We start from the raw sequence: 22,893 nt of genomic DNA, 5'->3' as shown, positions 1-22,893 counted from the left end.
TCTCCTCAAAAGACCACTTGATATGGAAAAAAAGAGGGAGGGATTTGACAGCAAAGAATATAATAGAAAGAGGCAAATAATCTGATGGGTCTTGACAGTAAAGGTCTTCTGGCACCTGAAGGCACACAGTGCCTGCTGGCTCAGGATCTGTTGCTGTTACTGGGTTTATATTCCTTTAAGTCCATGCAGCACAATCAGCCACACTGAGGAAAAACACTGTCCATGGGCAATGAACTAATGCTGCTGAATTCCTTCTGATTTCTTTAATTACATCCTTCCTTCCCGGTGGCAGCAGCCCAGGCCCCCTCCAGCAACACCCTTGGCTCTCTACATCCTGCTTTCTCCAGCAATACTTCCCATTTTCCCACCCTGCACCCACCCTCTCAGCTGTCTCCCATCCCACCCACCCAGCAGCCCCAGTGCAACCTCCCAGTTCCCTCCCTGCAGGCAGATGGGCCGTGGCTGGTTCAGCACCCTGAGGATGCCTCTGCTGAGGTGCCAGCTGGCAAGAGCCTCTCCAGACACCAAACAGCTGAGGTTACCTGCTTCCCTCAGCCAGAGCCATTTTTGATCCCTTCTCTCTAGCCAGTCATTAATATTTAGAGATGTTATCTCTTGGAGGCTTTCATCCCTGTGTGAAACCTCCTTGCAGTTGGCCAATGGGTTATAAAGTTACCAGGAGGGGACTCACAAGGACACAGAAGACAGATGGTTCTTGGGGATAATTACAAAATAACCAAGGTAAAAGTACAAAATGACCAAGTGGGGAAGGGATCAAAGGAAATCTGTTCTGCTGGAAGACAGAACAGGGGCTGTTCTGGGAAGAAACTGAAAATGTATCTTCTAGGAGAGCATTTCACAGCTTGAGACACACTCAGCTCAGCCACCAGGAGAAGCATGAAAGCTTTCTAGGGAATAACAGCCTCTGCTGCCTGCCAAGGCTCCATCTGTACTGACAATGCAGGAGATAACAGAACATCTTTTTTTTAATTATGATTATTTCCACTGGCATATCTGAGCCCTTGGACTTTTCTTCTACCACAAAACCTACCATAAAAGCCATTTTGGACTGTGCTGACTCCATACTGAGCCCTCCAGAGGAAGGGATCTAGTGCCTGGGCTACTTTAGGGTCCTCTGGTCCCAGCAAATCTATCAGCTTCTTCACAGCATTTGGCCTTTGAAGACACAGCACGAGAGCAGTGCCTGAGGTAAGGTAGGTACAATGAGCTTCTAAAGCAGCAGGATCCTGAAAAAAAAAAACACAAACCCAGAGATGACAAAGGTTATAACCACAGTGCTGAGCACTGGGTACATCCCAGCTTTCCTCTGGCTAAACCCACCCCTGCCTGGAGCCAGCAGCTCTGCCTTTACTCCTCCTTTCCCTCCTCTTTGTCCAGTAGTCTCTTCAGGAAGAGCTTCCAGAGCATTTATTGTGGCCAGCAAGCCAGTACTTGTTGTGACACCTCCACCAGGGGACAGATCTGGTTCCCACCCTCAACCCACACAAGAAGTTAAGCACTGAGCTCCAGCAGCTCGTGGTGTTAGTCCCTGTGGTCATAGATCAACTCACAGTAGTTTTGACACCCACAAACAGCTTCAGCAGTGATTCCCTAACACATTTTAGGGGGGAAAAAAGACCCCAGCCCTATTTCTAAAAGACAGGAAGCCTTGTGTTGTGACTTGTTCTCCATCTGTACACGCTGGGTGGTGGAGGTGGAGCTCAGTTTCAGGGGGAAAGGACAAAAACCTGTGGCAGTTTAGTTGCCTAGTGCTGAACCTTTGATTTGTATAGCTTTTGATTTAGATGGCCTTTGATTTATACAGCCTTTGATTTATATAGCCTTGATTTTAATAGCCTTTGATTTATATAGCCTTGGTTTTAATAGCCTTTTCATGGTACCTTCAGAGGCACGTGTGGATGGGGTGGAAGCAACAGCCACCAGCACTATCAACAGACTCATCAATGCTCTGGGATGAGGAGCCACAGGGAATTTTTTGGCTGATATAACAATGGGTTATAAAGACAAGAACTTTTTGAATTCACCCAAGGAAGGAGCCCCAGACCCACCTGCTGCAGAGGGGAGTAGAATTTCCTACACTAGAATTTCCTACAGGAGCAGGGAGTTTAAAACCAAAAGGCTCAGCACAGGGCACTGATGGGAGCTGAAAGAAAACACTTTGTCCTCCTGCACTTGCTGCTGCTGATTTGTGCTCCACGACAGATTTCTCTGCCTGTGCTTCTTTTCCGAGCGTGGTCAGTTCAGCTGATGATCACTCTTGAGATGTTCCTCTTGTAGCTGTACAGGTCATCATTTTCCCTAAGGATGAGTGGTGAGGAAAACTAGCAACCACTGCACCAGTGAGAAGAGCCCAGTTTGAAGGCTGGAGACAGAGAGAAAGCTCAAGAAGCACAAGGAAAGGAAACAAGTGCCTGGGGCGGGTGGTTACCAAGAGGCAGCAGCACTCACAGCCTTGGTGGCTGTTTTAATTCAACACAGCCTTGGAAAGCCAGGCTTGTTGTGGATGTCTCCATGGAAGGAGAGGTCATGGTGCCCACAGCAGCTTCAGGCTGCCTCCACCTGCCCCCTTCACCTACTAAAGTGGCAGGAGCAGCCAGCTCTGCCTGCCTGCACCAAGACCTCTGGTGCAGAGGAGCTCCATGCCAGCCCTCTGTGATCTCCACAGCTGACAACCAGCAGCATTTGCAGCTCCCTGCCTCAACTCAGCCATGGGTTGCTACTTTTGGGTTTCAGTTTTGGAGGAAACAAAAACAAGGGAGGAAAAAACTCCATTTCGTTCAGCTGAATCACAACATTCAGCCCCCTAAAGGTTTTAATTCCCCCATTGTTTAATCTCCTAAAAGCACCAGAATATGGCAATTCTCTAGATATAACATTTTGAAAAGAAAATCCCATCTTTTACTATAAAAATATGGAGATAAAACACTTCAAGGCTTCTTTTGCTTTTCTATCATATGAAACCATTCACTGACTTTGACCTAAATCTTCTCTCACTTCATTCCTCCTGAACAGCATTTCTAAGAAGTAGGATATAGATTGAAAACCACAGGCTCAATCCTGAGATTTTCCCCTGAATTTGAAAAATGCAAAATGATCCATGAGAAAGTCTCTCTGTTCTTAAAATGGTTGGTTACATAAGGGATTTGAGCCAAGTTATGATGGTTGTCAGTCCTCCCCCTGCATGGAAACCCAGGGATGTCAGTCACCTCCAGTGTGAACTGTGTCCAGTTCTGGAACCCCCAACATAAAGACATGGAACTCTTGGAGTGAATCCAGAGGAGGCCACAAAGATGATTAGAGGCTGGAGCAGCTCTGCTCTGGAGCCAGGCTGGGAGAGTTGGGGTGTTCAGCCTGGAGAAGAGAAGGCTCCAGGGAGACCTTAGAGCACCTGCCAGTGCCTGAAGGGGCTCCAGGAAAGCTGGGGAGGGACTTGGGACAAGGGCAGGGAGGGAGAGGACAAGGGGGAAGGGATGAAAACTGGCAGAGGGGAGATTGAGGTTGGACATGAGGAGGAAATTCTTTGCTATGAGGGCGATGAGACCCTGGCCCAGGTTGCCCAGGGAAGCTGTGGCTGCCCCATCCCTGGCAGTGTTGAAGGGCAGGTTGGATGGGGCTTGGAGCAACCTGGGCTGGTGGGAGGTGTCCCTGCCCATGCAGGGGGTTGGATCTAGATGATCTTGAAGGTCCCTTCAACCCAAACCAGTCTGGGATTCTATGATTCTTGTGATCTCATGACTGCACATGCAAAACATACAGTCCAGTCCCTCCTGGGATACCAGAGCACTGTTTAGATGAGGATGAAGAGCTTCAGCATGTCACAGTGTGCTGTGAAACTCTGGCATTCAGTCAGTGCAGCATAATACAAAACAAACACTTCTTGCTTATTTTTGTTTAGTTTTAAAAAAAAAATATGTATATAATCCACTTTTCTAAGGGTCTCCTCTTTGGGAGGTGAAAAACAATGAGGATGATTGGAGAAAACTTTGCAAAAGGCTGGATATAACATCTCAACATTGACCCATGTCAGAACACCTGCAAAAGAAAGCTGTTCAGAGAGACAGTTTCTGTTCAACAGACCATAATAAATGAAATGACTTTGTTCCAGAGCTTCTGAACAGTGCTTGTAGGTCTACATGACAAAACCTTTTTGGCAGCATCTCCTGCCTTTCAGTTGCTGCCCAGGGAAAGGGGGTTTGGGTTAAGATGATGTTGTTTCTAATTGCTACTGATGGGGTCAGGGAGTCAAGGTGATTTCTTTCTTTCTGGTAGATCCTCCCAGCCACTCTGGATTCTACCTCCAAATGATGCCTTTGTTTACAGCAGTTTTTCTGTACCATCTTCAAACTGTGTCCCTCTGATACCCAAGCAGCTGTGGTGAGATTGCACATGTGCAGCTGCCTGGAATCCAGTGAGCAATTTAGTTGATGCACATGGTGAGGAAATTCCAGCTGTGTGCTGGCTCTGGAGAACTAACAGGATTAAAAAGCAGCAAAATCCTCCTCGTGCTTCTACTGTTAGAATGGCAAGACAGGACTGGAGGGAATCTGTCCAATTATTGAGTCTAGTGACCTGCTACTGCAGGCAAACGTCTTGGGTAATCCCCAACAGAATGATCAGGTCTCAGGGTAAAATCAAGCTTTCCAGCTAGCAGCCAAACCCAGGAATCTCTGCCAGGCTGGCTCTGCTGGATAAGCACAGCAAGGAGATACCAGCTCCACAGGCAGAATTCCCCCTGGGAACAGTTGCTTCCCACAGCCTGAGCACAATCAGGTCACACTCAGAGCTGAGAAGGCAACGTCAGCTCTACCCGCCCTTGATTGTTTGTTGTGTTGTTTGTTTGTTTTAAACTTCAGATGAAAAGTATTCTCCTGGCTCCTGTGATTAGATAACCTCAGCAAACAGCAGGGCAATCCATTATTTATTGGATGCCAAAGGCCAGGAGCTACTTTAGGAGCTGGATGTTAGTATTTAAGTTGAAAGAGCAATCGTGTTTCTGAAATCATGTTGCTGAGGTTGTTTGTCAATGTGCAGGTAAATAATACATCAGAAAGAGGAAGGAGATGCCAGGTAGTGTTGTTACCAGTGGATAAAACCCAAATCTGCTCTCAAGGACTATGTACACAAACCAAACTGGCACATGACAGAGCACATGGGAGTTTTCTAGAGATTTTCTGAGATGGATTTTGGATCAGGCTCCAGGTGAGATGGACAGAACTTTCTGAAGGGCCAGACATGTTGCCTCCATGTTCTTCAACAGGAGAGGCTTCATGTCAGCAACTTGCCCCCCTGTTAAGAGCCTCATTTTAAAACCAGCACCTTGTCCTGTTGCCCCCTGCACTGCAGAACAGCTCGACAATCAACACTGTGCAATTCAAATGCTCTCCCTGAAAGTCAGCTGTGAAAAAGAGTCCTGCCCCCACCAGCTGTCACTGTCACACTTACAAGCCAGATTGTCAAAATAGCCCAGTCCCTGAAACATGCTGAGGCCTTTTGAAAATCTACCTATTTTGGGAGCTCAGCCTTTTTCAGCCCTCCTGGGTGAAAGACTCTCAGAGGTGCTCTAAGAAGAAGGAGCCCCAGGGCAGCAAAAAGCATTTCCTACTGCCCATTCCCCCCTGCCAAAGGCAGTTTATTATCTCTGCTTTCTCACTTGCAAAACCTGCTCCTTCTTTCCCCCCCCCCCCCCATGAACAAAACCCCATTAGTCTGTAATTCTTAAACTCATTAATCACCAGCTCTTCAAGGAAATAAAAATCAATGCTCAGCAGCTGCTCGAGTGTTGTTAGAGAACTCCAAAACCAAGAACATGTTAATGAAACAAACCTCTCTTCAAATTCCCCCTGGTTGTATCTGTGGTACATCCTGAGGTAGCTATTTTCTGTTTCAGATGGATCACCTGAGCATTTTTGTGCTCAGTTATGATTAAATATTGTAGAAGAAGGCACTTCCCCATCAGCTCTCGTGGCCACTGTGCTCCTCATACCAGTAAATAATAGATAATACTAGTAAATATTTAAAAATCAGATGCTCGTGCTCTGTTGCTTTGTTATGATGCAGAAGGGATTCACTGTTCCTGCTTGATGGTTATTTTTGAGCACTGTCCTGGCTCTGGGAGGGGTGGCTGACACTCCAGAAGGCTGTGCTGCTACCCAATGAGATCTAGGTAGGCTGGAGAGCTGGGCAAAGGGGAACCTCATGAAGTTCAGGAAGGACAAGTGCAGAGTTCTGCATCTGGGGAGGAATGACACCAGGCACCAGTACAGATTAGGGGTGGTCCTGCTGGAAAGCAGCTCCATGGAGAAAGACCTTGGAATCCTAGTGGACAGGTTATCCATGGGACAGCAATGTGCCCTTGTGGCCAAGAGGGCCACTGCCATGCTGGGGTGCAAGAAGAAGAGTGTGTCCAGCAGGTCAAAGGAGGTTCTCCTGCCCCTCTAATCTGCTCTGGTGAGACCCCACCTGAATTATCGTGTCCAGTTCTGGGCTCCCCAGTTCAAGAGGGACAGGGACTTAATAGAGAGAGCCCAAGGGAGGCTACAAGGATGATGAAGGGACTGGAACATCTATGAAGAAAGGCTGAGAGACCTGGGATTGTTTAGTCTTGAGAAGGCTGAGAGGGGACCTTAAATCATATCTATAAAGACCTGAGGGGTGGGTGTCAAGAGGAAGGGGCAAGTCTCTTTTGGTGGTGCTGAGTAAGAAGACAAGGAACAATGGGTATAAACTAGAACATAGGAATTTCCACCTCAACATGAGAAGAAACTTCTTTCCTTTGAGGGTGGCAGAGCCCTGGGACAGGCTGCCCAGAGAGGCTGTGGAGGCTCCTTCTCTGGAGACATTCCAAACCCAGCTGGAGTGTTCCTGTGGGATCTGCTGTAGGTGACCCTGCTCTGGCAGGGGGTTGGGCTGGGTGATCTCCAGAGGTCCCTTTCAACCCCCACCATTCTATGATTCTATGTTCCTGTCTTCTTCTGGAAGCCTCTATCCAGAATTTGTATCAGAGGGTTTTAGAAACTCTCCCAAACGAACCCAAGAGCATTATTGATTACAAAGGTTTGCTTTCTGTAAAGGTTAATTGGTTAAATGTCTTCATGAAAGCAATCAAATAACAAGGATTTATGTTTGCCCCAACAAAAACCACAACAGAGACTTCTAACTCCTTTCCAGTGCTCAGCTTTCAGTTTCCTGGTGTTCACAGTATCTTTACACTCATTTCCTATCATCTCAGGATACTTGAGGTTGGGAAAAAACCCCAACTTTTAATGCTATAAAAGAGCAGAAACACAAATCTAATTTTAGTTAACAAGACCCCAGAACACCCCAAGATTTATAACCCCTCTTCATTGTCTGTTAGACATTAGAAATGACATTTTCCCTCTTTGCAGGTCATTTTTACAGACTCTGGAACACATGCTCCTGGAGACTCAGCAGGTAACAGGGCTCAAGAAGTACAGATTCCCTGACAGAGGAATGAATGTTTCCCAGCTCCCAGGTTGAAAAACAAGGGAGGAGAACCAGGCCCACTGCAGAGGTTGTGGTATGTTCCTCAGATGTGCCCTACCTGGAATGACCTTGGGGAAGAAAAAGGGGGCAGCTGCTTTGCAGCTCAAGAGTCAGCACTGTGCATGAGCAACTGAACAGGTTCCTGGGAGGTCTGCATTGCCCTTGTCCTCCAGAGTTTTGTCTCAGAGAAACCAGCTCTGCTGCTTCATGGCACGTGGTAAAAGAAACCCTCAGCACCTCAGCTTTCTTGGTGCCTGACGGGAGGACAGGTCAGATTGTTCTCTGCAGGTCACTTCTGTCAACAACTCCCAACTCCCAGACGGGGTGTGGTGTGTTTTTCCGGGCTGGATTATTCCCTAGCTGATCTATTTCCCCACTCTGAACCCAAGGATCTGCCAGTTGCTTAGCAAACCTGTTTCACTTCAGAAGAAAGGAGTCCTAAGGCAACGTCTGGTTCCAGGTTCGTGTGTTTCATTCCAACCACACTGAATTTTTCTAGGTGTAGTTTTCGGAGGATCCTGGCGAGATTATGGCTCCAGGCACCAGGCTTGATCAGCAGCACTGTGCAAAGAACCTGGGCTCCTGTAACAAAACACACTGGTGAAACCCAAAGCAGCTCCTAAAAAGAGAGGTACAACACCCAGCAGTGTTTGTTTCCCAGCCTGGACACACATCTGTAGAAAAGGGTTACCCAAAAGCTGGCATGAAGATCCTAACAATTCAAACAAAACCAGCCCATAAAAGCCCCTGTGTGCACACAGGATTTTCTGAGGGGTTTGTTCTGGTTGATCTTTAGTTTTAAATGACATCTAGAATAGTCCGGGCTTGTATATTTATTCATTTGCAGGAAATCTGCTCTTAGTCCAAAAAGTTTATGTGGCAGGTTCGTAGGACAAGACTCAATCCTTGATATTATATATGAATTTTTAAAGAGAGATAAAATATTCCCTTTTACATTTTTCATGTGAACTGCAGTGATTATGTGATATAATCCTCAAGGCAGCTATTAAATTCTTATTCCTCATAGTTTCTCTCAGTGTGTATCTCTTCTGTTAGAGCCACAAAAGGTACTAAGAAGTTTGACAGGTCCCAATTAATGCTATAAACCTATTATGAATAGAATCATGTTTACTAAAATGGAAATTTCAGCAAAAACCTTCTGCTTTTGACACAGTTTTCCCAGCAGAGCTGCCAGGCAGGTGCAACACTCTGTGTGCTGTGAGAAGCAGAAAATAAAACAGACCAAGGGAGTTTTGCTGCCTAATGCTACACAATTAATTAAAAGGCAGAAAACCCATTCATTTCATTTTTAGATGACAGCATTTTCAGGTTATTAGTTTTCCTAACCTGAAAGACCTCATCACTAGGGATATAGTTAAGATTTTTATCCTAAAAACATACTTTGAGGATTTATTGGCAACTGTAGTGATGGAACCAGGCAGCCAGGACCCATTAACTGCTGGTGCCTGACCCCAAAGCAGGAGGTAACAATACTGCAGGCTGCTAAAACTGATCCATGATTATCTGTTTGTGCACATAAAATGCCATTTTATGTTTCCTGTACACCCCACTACTAATTTTACAGCTGTCAATGCAACGAGGCCTCAGCAATGGTACATAAAAGTCAAGGCAGCCTGTTGTTTTGAAATGGCAAGAAGCACGTTGCTGATTTACGACAGAGAAATATGGAATCAAAAATTAAAATCAAGATTCCTGCCCCTCCAGTTGATACAGAAACTTAAGCCTCATTGTGCAGGGTGCCCTCTTCTTCAAGATCTGCTGGTTCCTTCACATCAGTCTTGAGCAGAAAGGTTGAAGTGCCATAGCAACAGCCTGGCAGTGCAGAAGGGAAGGGCTGGGATCTGCTCAGAGCAGCAACCCTGACTGCACAGGTTTACCTCAGCCTGCAGTGCCCTCAAGATGTTGTACTCACCAGCTGCTGTTTCTGGGCAAACATCCTCATTCCTGGGCTCTGTGGATCACTATGTGCTGCATGTTGATGGATTTTAGACCCTTCAGAAAGGCTTTGCCTTCTGTCACTTTGCCACCCTGCTCTGGTCCAAGCCAAGTGTTGCTCACAGGTAGGACACCTTCCCACCTAGGGTGCTCTCCTTGGTGATTGGAAGTGACAACAGTCACAGAAAATACCACTCTCCATCCATGAAACAGTCTCCATGGATCATGAATTACCAGAGGCACCTGTCTGGGAACCCTCAAACATGCCTGGTTTCCATCTCCAGCTCTGGTTGCTTAGTGACCTTTCCAGTTTTGCTCAAGTTGTCTGGTCTTTGTTAAGTTCTTCTGTTTTGTTAGATTTTTAGATCCCTCCCTTGTGGCCAATGATTTTATGTTTTTCCCCCCAATTATTACACAGGTTTTGATTTCATAATGCAACTGTGAAAAACACTATGTGACATATTGTATTTTAGATATCTGTGTGGCTTAAAATAAGGGGAAACTCAAGAGAAGCCAATACCTGGTTCTCTGGCATGTTTAGAAAAGAGTGTATCAAAGCCTAAGGAAAAAGTTGTTCTAATCCTTTTGCTGATTTTTAGCTGGTACATCTAGAGGAGTTAGTTCCACAAAGTCTTTATCTAACCAGGTTTTACCATTTGTTCTTCTCTCACCTGTTTGCAAGAAGGTCAAGAGGGATTCTGCACGACACCTCTGGCTCTCCCCCACTGAACAAGAAAAGCAGAGCAGGGTGAGTGGGATGCACGGTCTGGGACAAGAATTTGAGAATCCTACCATCATTGCTATGCCACACAATTTGAAAGTGTGATACAGGGACATCCGTGGCTTGATCTGAGATGTTCAGATTGCATTGGGACACCCTGGGAGTTGTCATACTCACCACTTCTCCACTAAGCTGACAAGGACTGCAAGGACTAAATCGTGTTGATTCTTGGTCACCTTTATCTGGGCCAGGGGTTTTAAGCTACCTTTGTGCTCCCAACATTTCCCAGTCACATCAGGAGCTGCCTTGTTTCCAGTATAAGTCCCAGAAATGTTCTCTCTTTGCCCTTGGAAGCAAAGAAGGGCTGGGTGCTCTGACCACACACCCACTCAGCCCACATCTGTTGCTCAGTCCTCTCCTGAGCTCTGCTGATAAAACCTCACTGACATTCCCCACATTCCCAAGAATGGTCCCTTCAGTGGTTCTTCAGAAGAGCAGAGCAGTAGAAAAGGAGTCTTGGGGAGTCAGAACTTAGGACAAAAGCCTACATAAAAATGTTCCCTACAGACTAAACCTGTAGTGACCTGGAGAGGTGAGGAAAACTTGAGGCACTTCAAGGCACATATGAACTGAGAAGTCTCCTAGGACTGTGGCATGATGAGGAGAAACTTGCACCAGGTTGATAGAGAACTGCAGTGTGACAAGCAAGGAAGATAATAGAAAACTAAAATCTCTTCACCAAAACAAAATCATGACCATTTTTTCCCTAACTATTTCTGTCTGCAAACCCAGGCATTTCTATTCCCCAGAGCAATGTATCTGGAAGCCAAAGTCTTCCTTCAGTGAGACCTTCTTCTTTTTCCACCTGTGTTTTATTTTGCTGGAGTATTAAGAGTACACACAGAAGGTGGAAGGAGCTCTGAGGCCCTTGCCTCATAACTTTTTTGCTCATATTGTCACAGTGCCACTATTTTGCTTTAGTATTGGGGTTACTTGAAAGGACTTGCAGGATCTGGGAATTCCATGGCACTCTAATGCAAGTGACAGAGCTCCTGTCTGACAGTCAGGACAGGTGCATTCTACTCTAAGCTCTTGTTGATCACTTGCAGGGCAATCCTGAGCAACACATTTCACCTCTCCAGGCTTCAACTACCCCTCTGCAAAACACACAGACTCTTCTTCTTTGAGATCTGAAAAGGGCTTCCCAAGAGCTGGGATTAATGACTCTTCCATGACATTCCACACCAGCCCTAGACAGGTCACCCAGGCATGCCCAGGAGGTGACCTGGCAATGCCACTACCTTCCCCAGGACCAAGTGGACTCATCTGGCCTTTCCTTCCTAATTGCCTGACAAAGGTTTGCTAACCCCAGTTTGATGACTCTGGAAGAGGACAGAGAGTGATAGTTTTCTTCAATCTATTTTAAGAGTATAGGATGATTTGATTTTATCCAAGAGGCAACTGGTGGATACTTCTGGTCTTACCTTCAGCCCTGGACCTCTTGCCAGGTGGTGGCAGGTACTTCATAGCAGGGCTGTGTTCCACATCTGGAAAAGATAGGAGATGTGTTTTTTATGGATTCACAGATGGGAAACCTTCATTTTTCCAGAGGATGGTGGGTGGTCAAGGTCATGTTATTTATCAGGGAAAGTGGCAGATGTTTGGCCAGCTGCAAAATACTGAAGAGCTGTTCCCTGCCATCAAGGACCCTCCATTCCTCCCCCAACAACAACTGGAGGAAGAAAAGCTAATGAGATAGGGCAGGATGCTGAGGTCATGGTTCAGCCATGCTCCTTTGCTCTTGACCATGGCTTTGGTGGGAAAGGCTGGGCTGTGATGACAAACTCCCTCAATAAAGTGAGCTCACAGTTGTGCTCTCCTCCTGCCTCTAGGTCTTCTCAAGACAACTTGATGAAGGGCAGCAATGCATCAATTCTTACAGCTGCATACACTAATCTGGGATGTCTGCTGCCTTCTTTCTTGAAGGCTTCCTCTTCCTGCTCTCCAGTCTCACATTAAACACCCACGGAGTTCACTGTCAAGTCTAACTTTTGTGAGACTAGAACAAGTAGCTTTTTCCTGACATCATCTCATTTCTTTCTATTCAGCACAGCCAATCTGTTAGTCCAGGCTACATAAGCACCTTGTGTTTGACACAAGCATTTAAGTTTGTGTTGACAATAAAGGACCTTGCTTCCCCATGAAAAGACAGGAGAAGAGCTATAAATTACTGAGCACGAGGAGCTCCTCCTCAGATGATAAGTGGTGTTAGCACAATCTTGATTTATCTCTGTTTCTGAACAACCAGAAATCCTCAGGCTCACAACTCTTTAGGTGTGAGGAGTCAGGCTTCCTCGAGGACAGAGGTGATCTCTCAATGTGTTTCACATCAGAAGAAAACAGTGGGAGCTCCTACTCTGCTGCTCCAAAGCATCCAGCATCAGTAACACCACAGTCTGCCCAGGGATGTAGCCTCAAGAGGTGTGGCTACACATCTCCTGCTGCAGGAGGAAACTACCAGGTTGACTCTGCTGAAAGATCAGTGCTAACACAGACCACTGAAATCTGAGAGGCTTTTGACAACACAGGGCTCTGTTCCTCATGCACTGGCCCTTCTCTTCTAGGATAAAAAACAATTGTCAAGAAATCTGCTTTCTTCAGCTCTTGCAGATGGGTAGTGCCTTTGGCTGCTCTGTCCTCAACAAGTTAGACACTGCAATTAGGTGCCCATGACTAGGTGGGATAGATCTTAGACTCTGTTTCCCAGTTTCTCTCCTATACAGAGGCAAACTACAATTTAGAGTTCCTGCCAAGTGCTGCAATATCTATTTAGTACTTAGGGAGCACCTTAAGATCTTCAGAAAGGGCACCAGGCCATGCAGGGCCACATCAAATTGACAGGCCAATTTGTAGATGACCTCAACTGACCCCTGCTGATTTAATACCCCTTGTCATTATTCATCCAAGCACACAATCCCAAATGATGTTTTTCTGTGCCTATGAAAACCCCATATCTAAGAATTCCTTTGTTCAATAAATTCCCAAACACCTTATACCTGAGGACATGATAAGCAGTAATAACATGTCTTACCAGTTACAAAATCAGTCTCAGTGAAGAAGAGGATGGCTTGTCTGAATGTCACCTCTGGGGTCAGGGCCATGACTGTCTGTAGAAGACTGCCACTTCTGCTCAGCTTCTCCCTGCATTGTGTTAACCTCTTCAGGACATCTGCAAGCACTCTGAAGGCATCAACCCTCCGTAGGGCACAGACAAGGACTGGGTTTGACATGAGGGTATCAAGGCTTCTCTGCCAGGAAGCATCTCCAGCCTCAAAAGGGGTTATTTCTCTGGCCTGATGTTGAGTGAGATGGGGCAACCACTTCAGAGCCAAGAGCTCAAATCCTGAACTGGCTTCTTCTGCAAGTCAAGAGAAATCTGTTTAGCACCAGTTGGCAGCACGTGGTTCACAGAAGCTGTGTCTGCTTTTGGAGACAAGTGTTCTACACTCAGATTGATTTCTTTACAAGTTCCAAAGCTGCTTTGGCTTCACCCCCTGTTGCATCCCAAATGGGCTGCAAGGCAGAGCTAGAAGTAGACTGGGAAAACCCTCAAGACACTGTAATGTAATTGCCTAGCATTTGTGAAAATAAAAAATGGGGCCATCTGGGCAATCAAGAGGGAGGATAAGTGCCATGACTGAGTTTGAGAACACAGCTAATGGAGAAGAGGTGAAAGGGAAATACTGAGAACACCCTGATGATGTGGTTTGACACAGCATAATCCATGATAGTGGACCCTTTACCACCTCTCCTAACATCCCATTCTAAGCTATATTCATTAGATTAATAAGCTACAATTTAACGCTGACTTGTCCCTAAAGTAGCTTAATTGTTGTGTTTGAAATATGGTCTTACTTCCAAAGCAACAAGATGTCCAGGGGCTCAATCCATGAGTGCACATAGCTGGAAGTTCCTGTCAGCTAGAACCTTCTCCTTGCCTACCATGACATAATCTTGTTTCAAGAGAGCAGGAAACACCACCTCATAAAGTATCCTATGAAGACAGGCTGGGAGAGTTGGAGTGTTCAGCCTGGAGGAGAGAAGGCTCCAGGGAGACCTTAGAGCACCTTCCAGTGCCTGAAGGGGCTCCAGGAAAGCTGGGGAGGGACTTGGGACAAGGGCAGGGAGGGAGAGGACAAGGGGAATGGATTAGAACTGGCAGAGGGGAGATTGAGGTTGGACATGAGGAGGAAATTCTTGACCAGGTGAGACCCTGGCCCAGGTTGCCCAGGGAAGCTGTGGCTGCCCCATCCCTGGCAGTGTTGAAGGGCAGGTTGGATGGGGCTTGGAGCAACCTGGGCTGGTGGGAGGTGTCTCTTCCATCCCAAACCAGTCTGTGATTCTATAGTAAAAAGCCAGTTTCTAGGCCAACTGTGTCTCAGCAACCAGTGATGCTGCTGCTGTCATCTCATGACCTTTCAGTTCCCTTCCAACCCAAACCATTCCATGATTCTATGACTAGACAGGGTGCCAGGCTGCTGCCCTTTGCTAGAACAGCTCCTGCATTATATTACACTGTGATACAAAGTGTATCATGAAATGATATAAAGTCTTCACCCTGCTTAGCACTTGACAGCACTCTTGTAAGCATCTACTGAGGGGGACAGAGTAATTATTCCTCCTCTGTACGTGAGGAAATGAAGCATGAAGTGGTGAAGTCTCTTGCTTCCAATCACTAAGGGTCTTGGTGGCCAGAATAGTTTGTGAATCCTAAATTTCTGTTGCTGTGCCCCAACTACACAGCTGCTTTATCCCCCAGTTCTGAGGGAGACACACAATGCTCTGGGCTACATAAAAGACTCAGGAAGCCCAAGCACATCTCTGAACTAACTTGAAACTCTGATTAAAACAATGCCCACCTGAGCTGTTTGCAATATGAAAAGCAGCCTTGCACATGACTGACTAACCCTGATAGACTCTTCAGTCCTTCAGGGAGGTAAGAAACCAACGTGTCCTCCTTCCTGAGGCCCCTTTCACCACAGTTTTCATGATGTTTTAAAATTAGCCAGACAGGGTCAGCTTTCCTGACCAACTTCTGCTGTCCTCCCCCCAAGAGCTGGGATCACCTGCACTCTGAGCCTGGTTATTGTCCCCAGGAAGAAGGATCTGGTGAAGGAGCTCTCCAGCACTCTTCATAGTGTCCATTCCCACCAGTGTCAGCATGACCACCTGCACCATTTCAGGATCAGAAGCAGATATTCCCTTGCAGAACAGATCCAGAGGAATGCTGCAGGGCTCTGGCACTGCACTGAGGTTTCCTCCTACCCAAGGAGATGATCAGAAGAAAATGAGTTACCCCACAAACCCAAATCTCAAGCCTTTTTTAGTCTGAAGGCATTGACTAATCCTCAACTGAGCAGACAAAGGCCACAGCTTCATGGTGCTGCTGCTCCTCTCACTGCAGCTCAGCAGGGCCAGAACCAGAACCATGCAGGAGGAGCAGGATCCCAGCAAACTCTTCCTAACTAATCACACTCCTGGACTGGAATGACTTTTTGCAAAACAAATATATCCATTCCTAATTGTGACCTCCTTACTCACACCATTGAGCAGAGCTGGTAGATCTGTAGCAAAATTATTTAAGGCATCCATTTCAGATTGATAATGAAGGACTAAACTGAGACTTCATTCTTTCTTTTCCAGGAGATTGATTGCACAGATTGAGGGCTAAAGAGGGGACTGATATAACACCCTGCACAAATCCACAGCCCAGTAAAGCCCATCACAAACCTAGGTGTGATTCCATGTTGTTGCACTACATGATTATTACAGAATTATTGAGGCTGGAAAAGACCTCTGAGATCATCAAGTCCAGCCTTTCCTTTCTATTTCCATTCCATTCCAGCAATTACATAGATCAACAATTATTTACTCAGTCATTCCTACATCTTGACATTTCATGATGCTAAAAAATGCTGAGTGACATGCCCCTGATGATTCTTTTTCCTTATCATTTAGGGTGAATCTGGTTTTGGAGAGCAATATGCTTAAATTAAAACATCCTGATAAACAGCACTTAATTAATTAACACAATATTAATCTGCTGAATGCAGAAAAAACACTACCTGCAATTCACAAAATAAATACTGGGTTACCATGACCTCCTAATGTACAGAACTAGTAGGTTTAAGACCTTCTTATCACAGATTTGTAGCAGAAAACACATTTATTTGCTTGTTCAAGCCCTATCAATCTCCCAGCTTTGAACGAATGAGTTACTGAGGTGAATTCAACTGTAGGAACCAAAATTAAAAACATCTGAGTAAAATGAAATGGAAAAGTGCCTTCTCTGCACCTACAAAAGCAAGCACAGCTGCCAACATTCATCACTTCAGCAAGTTCTAGTTTTACATGCTTAACCAGCCATTTCTCTCTCTAATATTTTGACTTCTCTTGAAACGATGGCAATAAATAGGTATTGATTGCAGATTAATCTCTTAATTATGGTGGGGTTTGGGCTTAATTGGCTGCTGTCATGTCACATTTAAAGAATTTATTTTTCCACATATTTTACATCTTACTTGAAAGAAAGGTATTTCCATTTTGCCTTTTCTATTGATTCATCCATTAATTACCCAGCAACAAAAGACATGGATTGAGAGTTGCTGTGACAGACAGCAGAGCCCTAAAGGAGTTCTGGTAGACAATAAACATGTTCCTAATGTTCTTTACTCAGGAATATCCCCTAAAAGGAGCCATTTCCCATAGTTTTGACCTACCCAGTGTCTGCAGCAAGGTCTCAGTGTAAGGAACCACATGGAAACACACGGAGGGGTTGGGCCCAGGGGCAGGCAGGTCGCTCTGCCCCTTGCCAAGGAGGCCTTTCCAAACCAGCTCCTTCATCAGTCCTGGGCACAGAACAAAAGACAGCTGAGAAATGCAGAGCTCTGAGATGCAGGTTGACAGGAAAACACCCTTAGCAAGTGTTGTGTGATTAATCTGAGCACAGTCCTTTTACAGAGACATTAATGTGAGCCACGCTGAGCTTACCTAAGAGACATCACATGCAGCTCAGCCATCTCCTCTCCCCAGCATCATCTTCACTTGCAGTGGGGCAAGTGGCTGTTGAAAGCTGAGGCCTGGCCACAGATTTCTCTGGAGATGCCTCTGCTTTGAGACCAGCACCCTGGTTGTTTCTATTATTCTCTAACTCCTGCTGGGGAGTCAGATGTGGAACATGTGCACAGAAGATGCTCAGCAGCTCTTATCATAAGTGTGATAAGTTGGTGTCTACTAGGAAGAGAAGTCCCAAATCTTGAGCCCAGTGCTGGAGTGCAGCCCCTCAAGGTCAAGCAGCAAGGCCAGTGTCCTGCATCCTCCACAGCAGCACAGAGCCACAGAGGCATTGCTGGATTACAGACCTCAACAGAAACACAATGTTCTGCTCCTGTAACTCACAGCCTGGAAAATATCCAATTCCAAGCCACTTGTACAAACCCTGGATGCCTGGAACCTGCAGTTCCCATTCTTCTTCCAAAAGGCTGGACTCTGCACAGGCAGAGCACAGAGGTGCCCTCCCCCAACAACTGCTTCAGCCTCCTGCCACCCTATTTCAGACCATGGTTTTAAAGGCTTGTTATTTTTTAAATTACTTTGCATGCGTTTGGTTGCTTCCTACCACATGAGGCTGTCAAATTTACTGCTGGGTGGCAAGGGAAATGGTTTGTTAGTGCTAGAGGCTGAGGGACAACCTCAAACATGGCATTGATGAGAGATATGAGCTTGTAGTGCTGACAACCCCCTTTCTGCTTTCCAAAATTCAGGTGGCACAAGTCACCAAAAGTTGTGTCATCACTGTCACAGCAGCATGACCTGCTGCTGCTTATTCAAACTCAATACAAGGCAAAAAAAGTCAAGCTTGGACAAAAGTTTCTGGAGCTTCATCCTCAAGAAAGACATCTGTTACCCAAAAACTATCTGCTCTATTTCAGGAATGACTGTTGATCTTTTCCTTGCTTGAAAAAGTGGTTGAGACCACGAAGGGGTAACTGCTTTTCAGGGGTATCGATCACAAATGCAACACTTTGTGTGGCATTCCCACTAAATCCTTGTGCTATTCTACACTTCCCAGAGGCCAAACCAAAGTTTATGAGGCAAGAATATCAGCTTTCCCTCTCCAGGGCTCCAGACCATGGAACAAGGTAACTCTCTGGATCAGTTCTGAAGCAACCACAGAATACATGGAAAGGGGCATTCCTGGGGAAAGTCCAGAGGAGGCCACAGAGATGATCAGAGGCTGGAGCAGCTCTGCTCTGGAGCCAGGCTGGGAGAGTTGGGGTGTTCAGCCTGGAGAAGAGAAGGCTCCAGGGAGACCTTAGAGCACCTGCCAGTGCCTGAAGGGGCTCCAGGAAAGCTGGGGAGGGACTTGGGACAAGGGCAGGGAGGGAGAGGACAAGGGGGATGGATTAAAACTGGCAGAGGGGAGATTGAGGTTGGACATGAGGAGGAAATTCTTGGGTGTGAGGGTGGTGAGAGCCTGGCCCAGGTTGCCCAGGGAAGCTGTGGCTGCCCCATCCCTGGCAGTGTTGAAGGGCAGGTTGGATGGGGCTTGGAGCAGCCTGGGCTGGTGGGAGGTGTCCCTGCCCATGCAGGGGGTTGAGATTAGATGATCTTTAAGGTCCCTTCCATCCCAAAGCATCCCACAATTCTATGGAAACCTGCCTACAAAGGGGAAAGGAAAAAACCAAACAAACAAACCCAAGCAAAAAAGAGTCCTCTAGAAGGAGGGAAAACATTTTACCTTTCTAGAACATCCTTTGTTCCACTGCCCACCTATACATTTCTAGCTGCAATGTCTCTGTGCAAAACATGAGCAGTGTAAACATTATCTGTGAGAAAAGCAGCAGCAACTGTACTTCTTTAATGAGCAACTTTCCTTGGGTCTGCAGGCAGCAGGTGACACAGAGCAGTAATTAGTCTGCCCTGATTAATCCACTGTGTCTGTACATGTTTTCAGAACATTCTGTGATAGTCTCAGGAGAAAAAGCAGAGGAGTTTTTTTTTGAATAGTCGGGGCTTTTTTTCTTTCCCCAAACCTTTCCCTGTTCTTTCCTTATTGAGGGTGGCTGAAGGGAAGCAGGCAGGGGAGGAATTTCTCCACCCTGAGCTATTTGTGGTGGTGCTATTGGAGGGGTCAGCAACAGAGATTCCCCTCTTCACTCAGCAGTGGTGACTGAGGAGGAGGCTGCAGGGAAGCAGATGCTTGGATGAAGTCTCCTGCTGCAGGAACATGCCCACTGCCAGGGCAGGGAGAGGCAGGCAGGGTAGGTTCCTTGCTCCCTGTGATCTTCCCCACTTGAGACCAAAGTCAGCTCATCCTTAAGGAATCCAAAGGATGCTTTTTCTGAACCAGAGCCTCAGAACAGAGTCTAAGTCAAGTAAGAAGACTCTGGGCAGCAATTTGTCTGGCTTTTGGCAGTTCCTACATATAAAATGAGTTACAGTTCAGCTGCTTGGAAGCCAAAAGTGTGCAGAACCCAGGGCTGAGGCTGACAGGATCAGATGTTATCCTCAGGCTCAGTGCCACAGACATATTTTTGCCACCCTGTCTCTCTGTGCAATAAGAATACCTACAAGGAGGTCATTGAGATGGTGAAGCCAGGCCTGCAGGTTTGTTTGGAGTCAGAAATTACTTCACATGGAGTAAGCAGCAGAAAGTATTCCTTCTGTTCTCATGAGGCTCTGAGCAACCTGGGCTGGTGGGAGGTGTCCCTGCCCATACAGGGGGTTGGATCTAGATGATCTTTAAGGTCTCTTCCAACCCAAACCAGTCTGGGATTCTCCATGATTCTGTTGTGGAGGTGGACAGGGGGAAGCCAAGAGCTCACAAATTCAAACAGAGGAGGTTCCAAACTGACATAAAGGAGAAACAGTTCCCAACCTGGTCTAGTGGGAGGTGTCTCTGCCCATGCAGGGGGGATGGAACTAGATGATCTTTAAAGTCCCTTCCAACCCAAACCATTCCATGAGGCCATGATAAGGGTGATTATCATATTCCCCCCAAGAGAGATGAGGGAATCTCCATCCTTGCAGCTTTTCAAGACCTGACTGAAAAAAGCCCTGAGCATCCTGATCTGAACCCATTGAGCAGGATACTGGATGAGAGACCTAATGAGGTTCCTTCCAACATTAATTACCCTGGGATTCCAAGTTCAAGAGGACTCCAGTGCTAAAGTTCAAACAACTGATAAAGATCAACTTGCTCTTTTGCAGATGTAGTGCTGATTTATATCTTGGTCTGGAGATACATACAGCAAAACTACCACACCCTGATATTCCCAACAAATATTCCCTGCAAGGTAAAAGCTGTAGTTGGGCTGCTGGTGCTCACACACACTGAAATGCAGCTGCTCTTCTCCAAGGTTGTTTGTTGAGCAGTGAAAGCATTACCTGTTACCAAGGCAGGAGTGTGATGACCAGCATTCTCCTTTCTCAGCAACAACACGAGACTCTGCACGTGTGGCTCAGCAGGGAGGTCTCCTCTGGCAGAGCCATCAGGTGAGCTTGAAATCTTGCTAGGGCAAAACACAGCAATCTGAAACAAAGAGAGCCAGATTCCTCTGCTAAATCCAGTAATCAGTACATAACAAGCTCAGCTGCTGAGCCAAAAGCACTTTCATGAACTGGGTGCTCGTGCTTCATCTATTCATGAGACAGAGGAACTTAATTGAAAGCTCAGGGAAAAGGCTGAACATAAAAACCTTCTGCCCTGCAACTGGACTACAAGCACAATAGCTGGAACTCAGCTGATGTGTGGTACCATCCCAAGTCACTCCTGCAAAAATGATTTTGAGTTCCAAAGGGATGGGCAATGGATGCAAGCTAGAGCACAGGCAGTTCCACCTCAACATGAGGAAAAACTTCTGTGAGGGTGACAGAGCCCTGGGACAGGCTGCCCAGGGAGGCTGGGGAGTCTTCTACTCTGGAGACTTTCAAGACCTGTCTGGATGCCTTTCTGAGTGACCTGCCCTAGATTCTCTGCTCTGTTGGCAGGGGGGTTGGACTTGATGACCTTGAGAGGTCCCTTCCAACCCTCAACAGTCTGTGATTCTGCAGAAACACTTAGCTCCAAACAGCACATTGAAGCAATAGCTGCTGCTTCTTAAATGGCCATTTAGGAGCACACTCCAAAAACAAGGCTCTTTGGGCTGGAGCATTCCATAAGGAAATGATGTTTATTCTACAAAATAATATGGGCAGGGAAAGTGTCATTCCTCAGGCTTGGACACAGAAAAAGCAGGAAAGAGGAGCTTCATGCACATTTTCATTTGCAAAATGATGCATTTCCTGATTGATACTGCAAACAACTCTAAGCATGATTATTTAAAACATCTACTTCTTTGTAAAAGAAAGTGTCATATGGTTCTTGGGTGATTTATCACTTAAAAAGTGCAGAGCTGGACTTCTTGCCTATGTTAAGTTTGAGTGAAATCTTGCAGTTATGATTATTGCTGTTTCCTCAGGGTGACTTGTTAGAACTCCAACTGCACTGTAGCTCAACTCTAACATTATGTCAGACAGAGCTTCAGAGAAAACGTTTATTTAGTTGTTGTCTTTGAAAACTGACAAACTCTTTTTGCAGCCCTTCTGGAATGTGCTAAACTAGGGGACTTGATGCTGAAAGGCCATAAGCAGCCCCAGGGGGACTGCAAACTACAGCATCAGACAACACTTTGGTAGGTGAAAACCTGTTCTGAACACAGGTTTGCAGAGCAGAAATTGCTCTTTTGGTTTGTGGGGCTACTACTGCCTGCTCTTGCTTCTTTTGAGATCAATGGTAAAATTCATGTTTGCTTTAGTAGGAGGTGGCCCAACTATGAATTTACACTTCCAGTGAGAGGTTGAGACCTGGTAGCATTTCCCTACTAAGGAAAAAAAACAGCACTGGAAGCAACCAGAGTGTCACTCCCAGGAATACAGAGAGCAGAGAATGAGTGTCCTTGAGAACACTTTTTAGAGGAGTGTTGGCTGACACATCCATGAGCTCTCAGCATAATTAGCTTCAAAACAACTTGCAGCCCAAGGTGTACAACTGAGCTGTGTGTTCTGTCCAGTACCTGACTTGTTGTCATGCTCAGCAGAAGAGCTTGCATAGGTGAAAGCTGCAGCTGCCTGACTCCTTGCAGAACAAACCCCCGCCGGGCACAGACCGAAATCACCTCACCATATGCATGAGGAGGTATCACAGGTGACACCAGCAAGATTATGTCCCCTAGATCAAAAAAGAGGGTAAGAAAAGCAGCATATTCTTCCCACAGAAGCTGTGGTATCAATGCAAGGCAACTTTTCCAGTGGCTAGCTCCAACCTGACGCACACCCTAAAGGGTGACACAGTATTTTATGGTTTCTTTGCTCTCTCCAGCTCACCACGACTGCTATCAGAGGCCAGCCCAGAATGGAAAAGCTTATGGCATCAGCAGCAGTGTCTTTCTGAATCATCTACCCCAGCTAGCCTGTCTCATCAGGTCTGTCTAGCCATCTATGAGCTGTTCCTCTCTCTCAGAGGTACCTGTGCTCAGCTCCCGTGCTGCGTGAGCTGCTTCCCAGGCACGTGGGAAGCCAAGGGCAGCCCATTCCCTCCAGGGCTCAGGACCTGATCAGCCTGGCCATTCTGATGAGTGAGTCAACAAGGT

At 46.3% G+C, this 22,893-nt stretch overlaps 1 protein-coding gene across 1 annotated transcript in view; it reads right to left on the bottom strand.

Annotated features, from left to right (window-relative positions):
* Positions 1–22,893, bottom strand: part of DNAAF8 (dynein axonemal assembly factor 8) — a 95,240-nt gene that overhangs the window by 17,347 nt on the left and 55,000 nt on the right. The window contains exons 18-26 of the mRNA XM_051632005.1: positions 22,318–22,472; positions 20,651–20,795; positions 16,981–17,109; positions 15,328–15,522; positions 13,293–13,619; positions 11,686–11,748; positions 10,152–10,205; positions 7,937–8,106; positions 1,052–1,247 (exon numbers count right to left, since the gene is read on the bottom strand). Coding sequence (XP_051487965.1) covers positions 1,052–1,247; positions 7,937–8,106; positions 10,152–10,205; positions 11,686–11,748; positions 13,293–13,619; positions 15,328–15,522; positions 16,981–17,109; positions 20,651–20,795; positions 22,318–22,472 — 1,434 coding nt within the window. The remainder of the gene's footprint in view (positions 1–1,051; positions 1,248–7,936; positions 8,107–10,151; positions 10,206–11,685; positions 11,749–13,292; positions 13,620–15,327; positions 15,523–16,980; positions 17,110–20,650; positions 20,796–22,317; positions 22,473–22,893) is intronic.

This window comes from Apus apus, chromosome 14 (assembly GCF_020740795.1).
Source record: "Apus apus isolate bApuApu2 chromosome 14, bApuApu2.pri.cur, whole genome shotgun sequence".
Lineage (NCBI taxonomy): Eukaryota > Metazoa > Chordata > Aves > Apodiformes > Apodidae > Apus > Apus apus.
The sequence above is the reverse complement of the archived record's forward strand: the minus strand, read 5'-3'. Positions and strand labels throughout refer to the sequence as shown.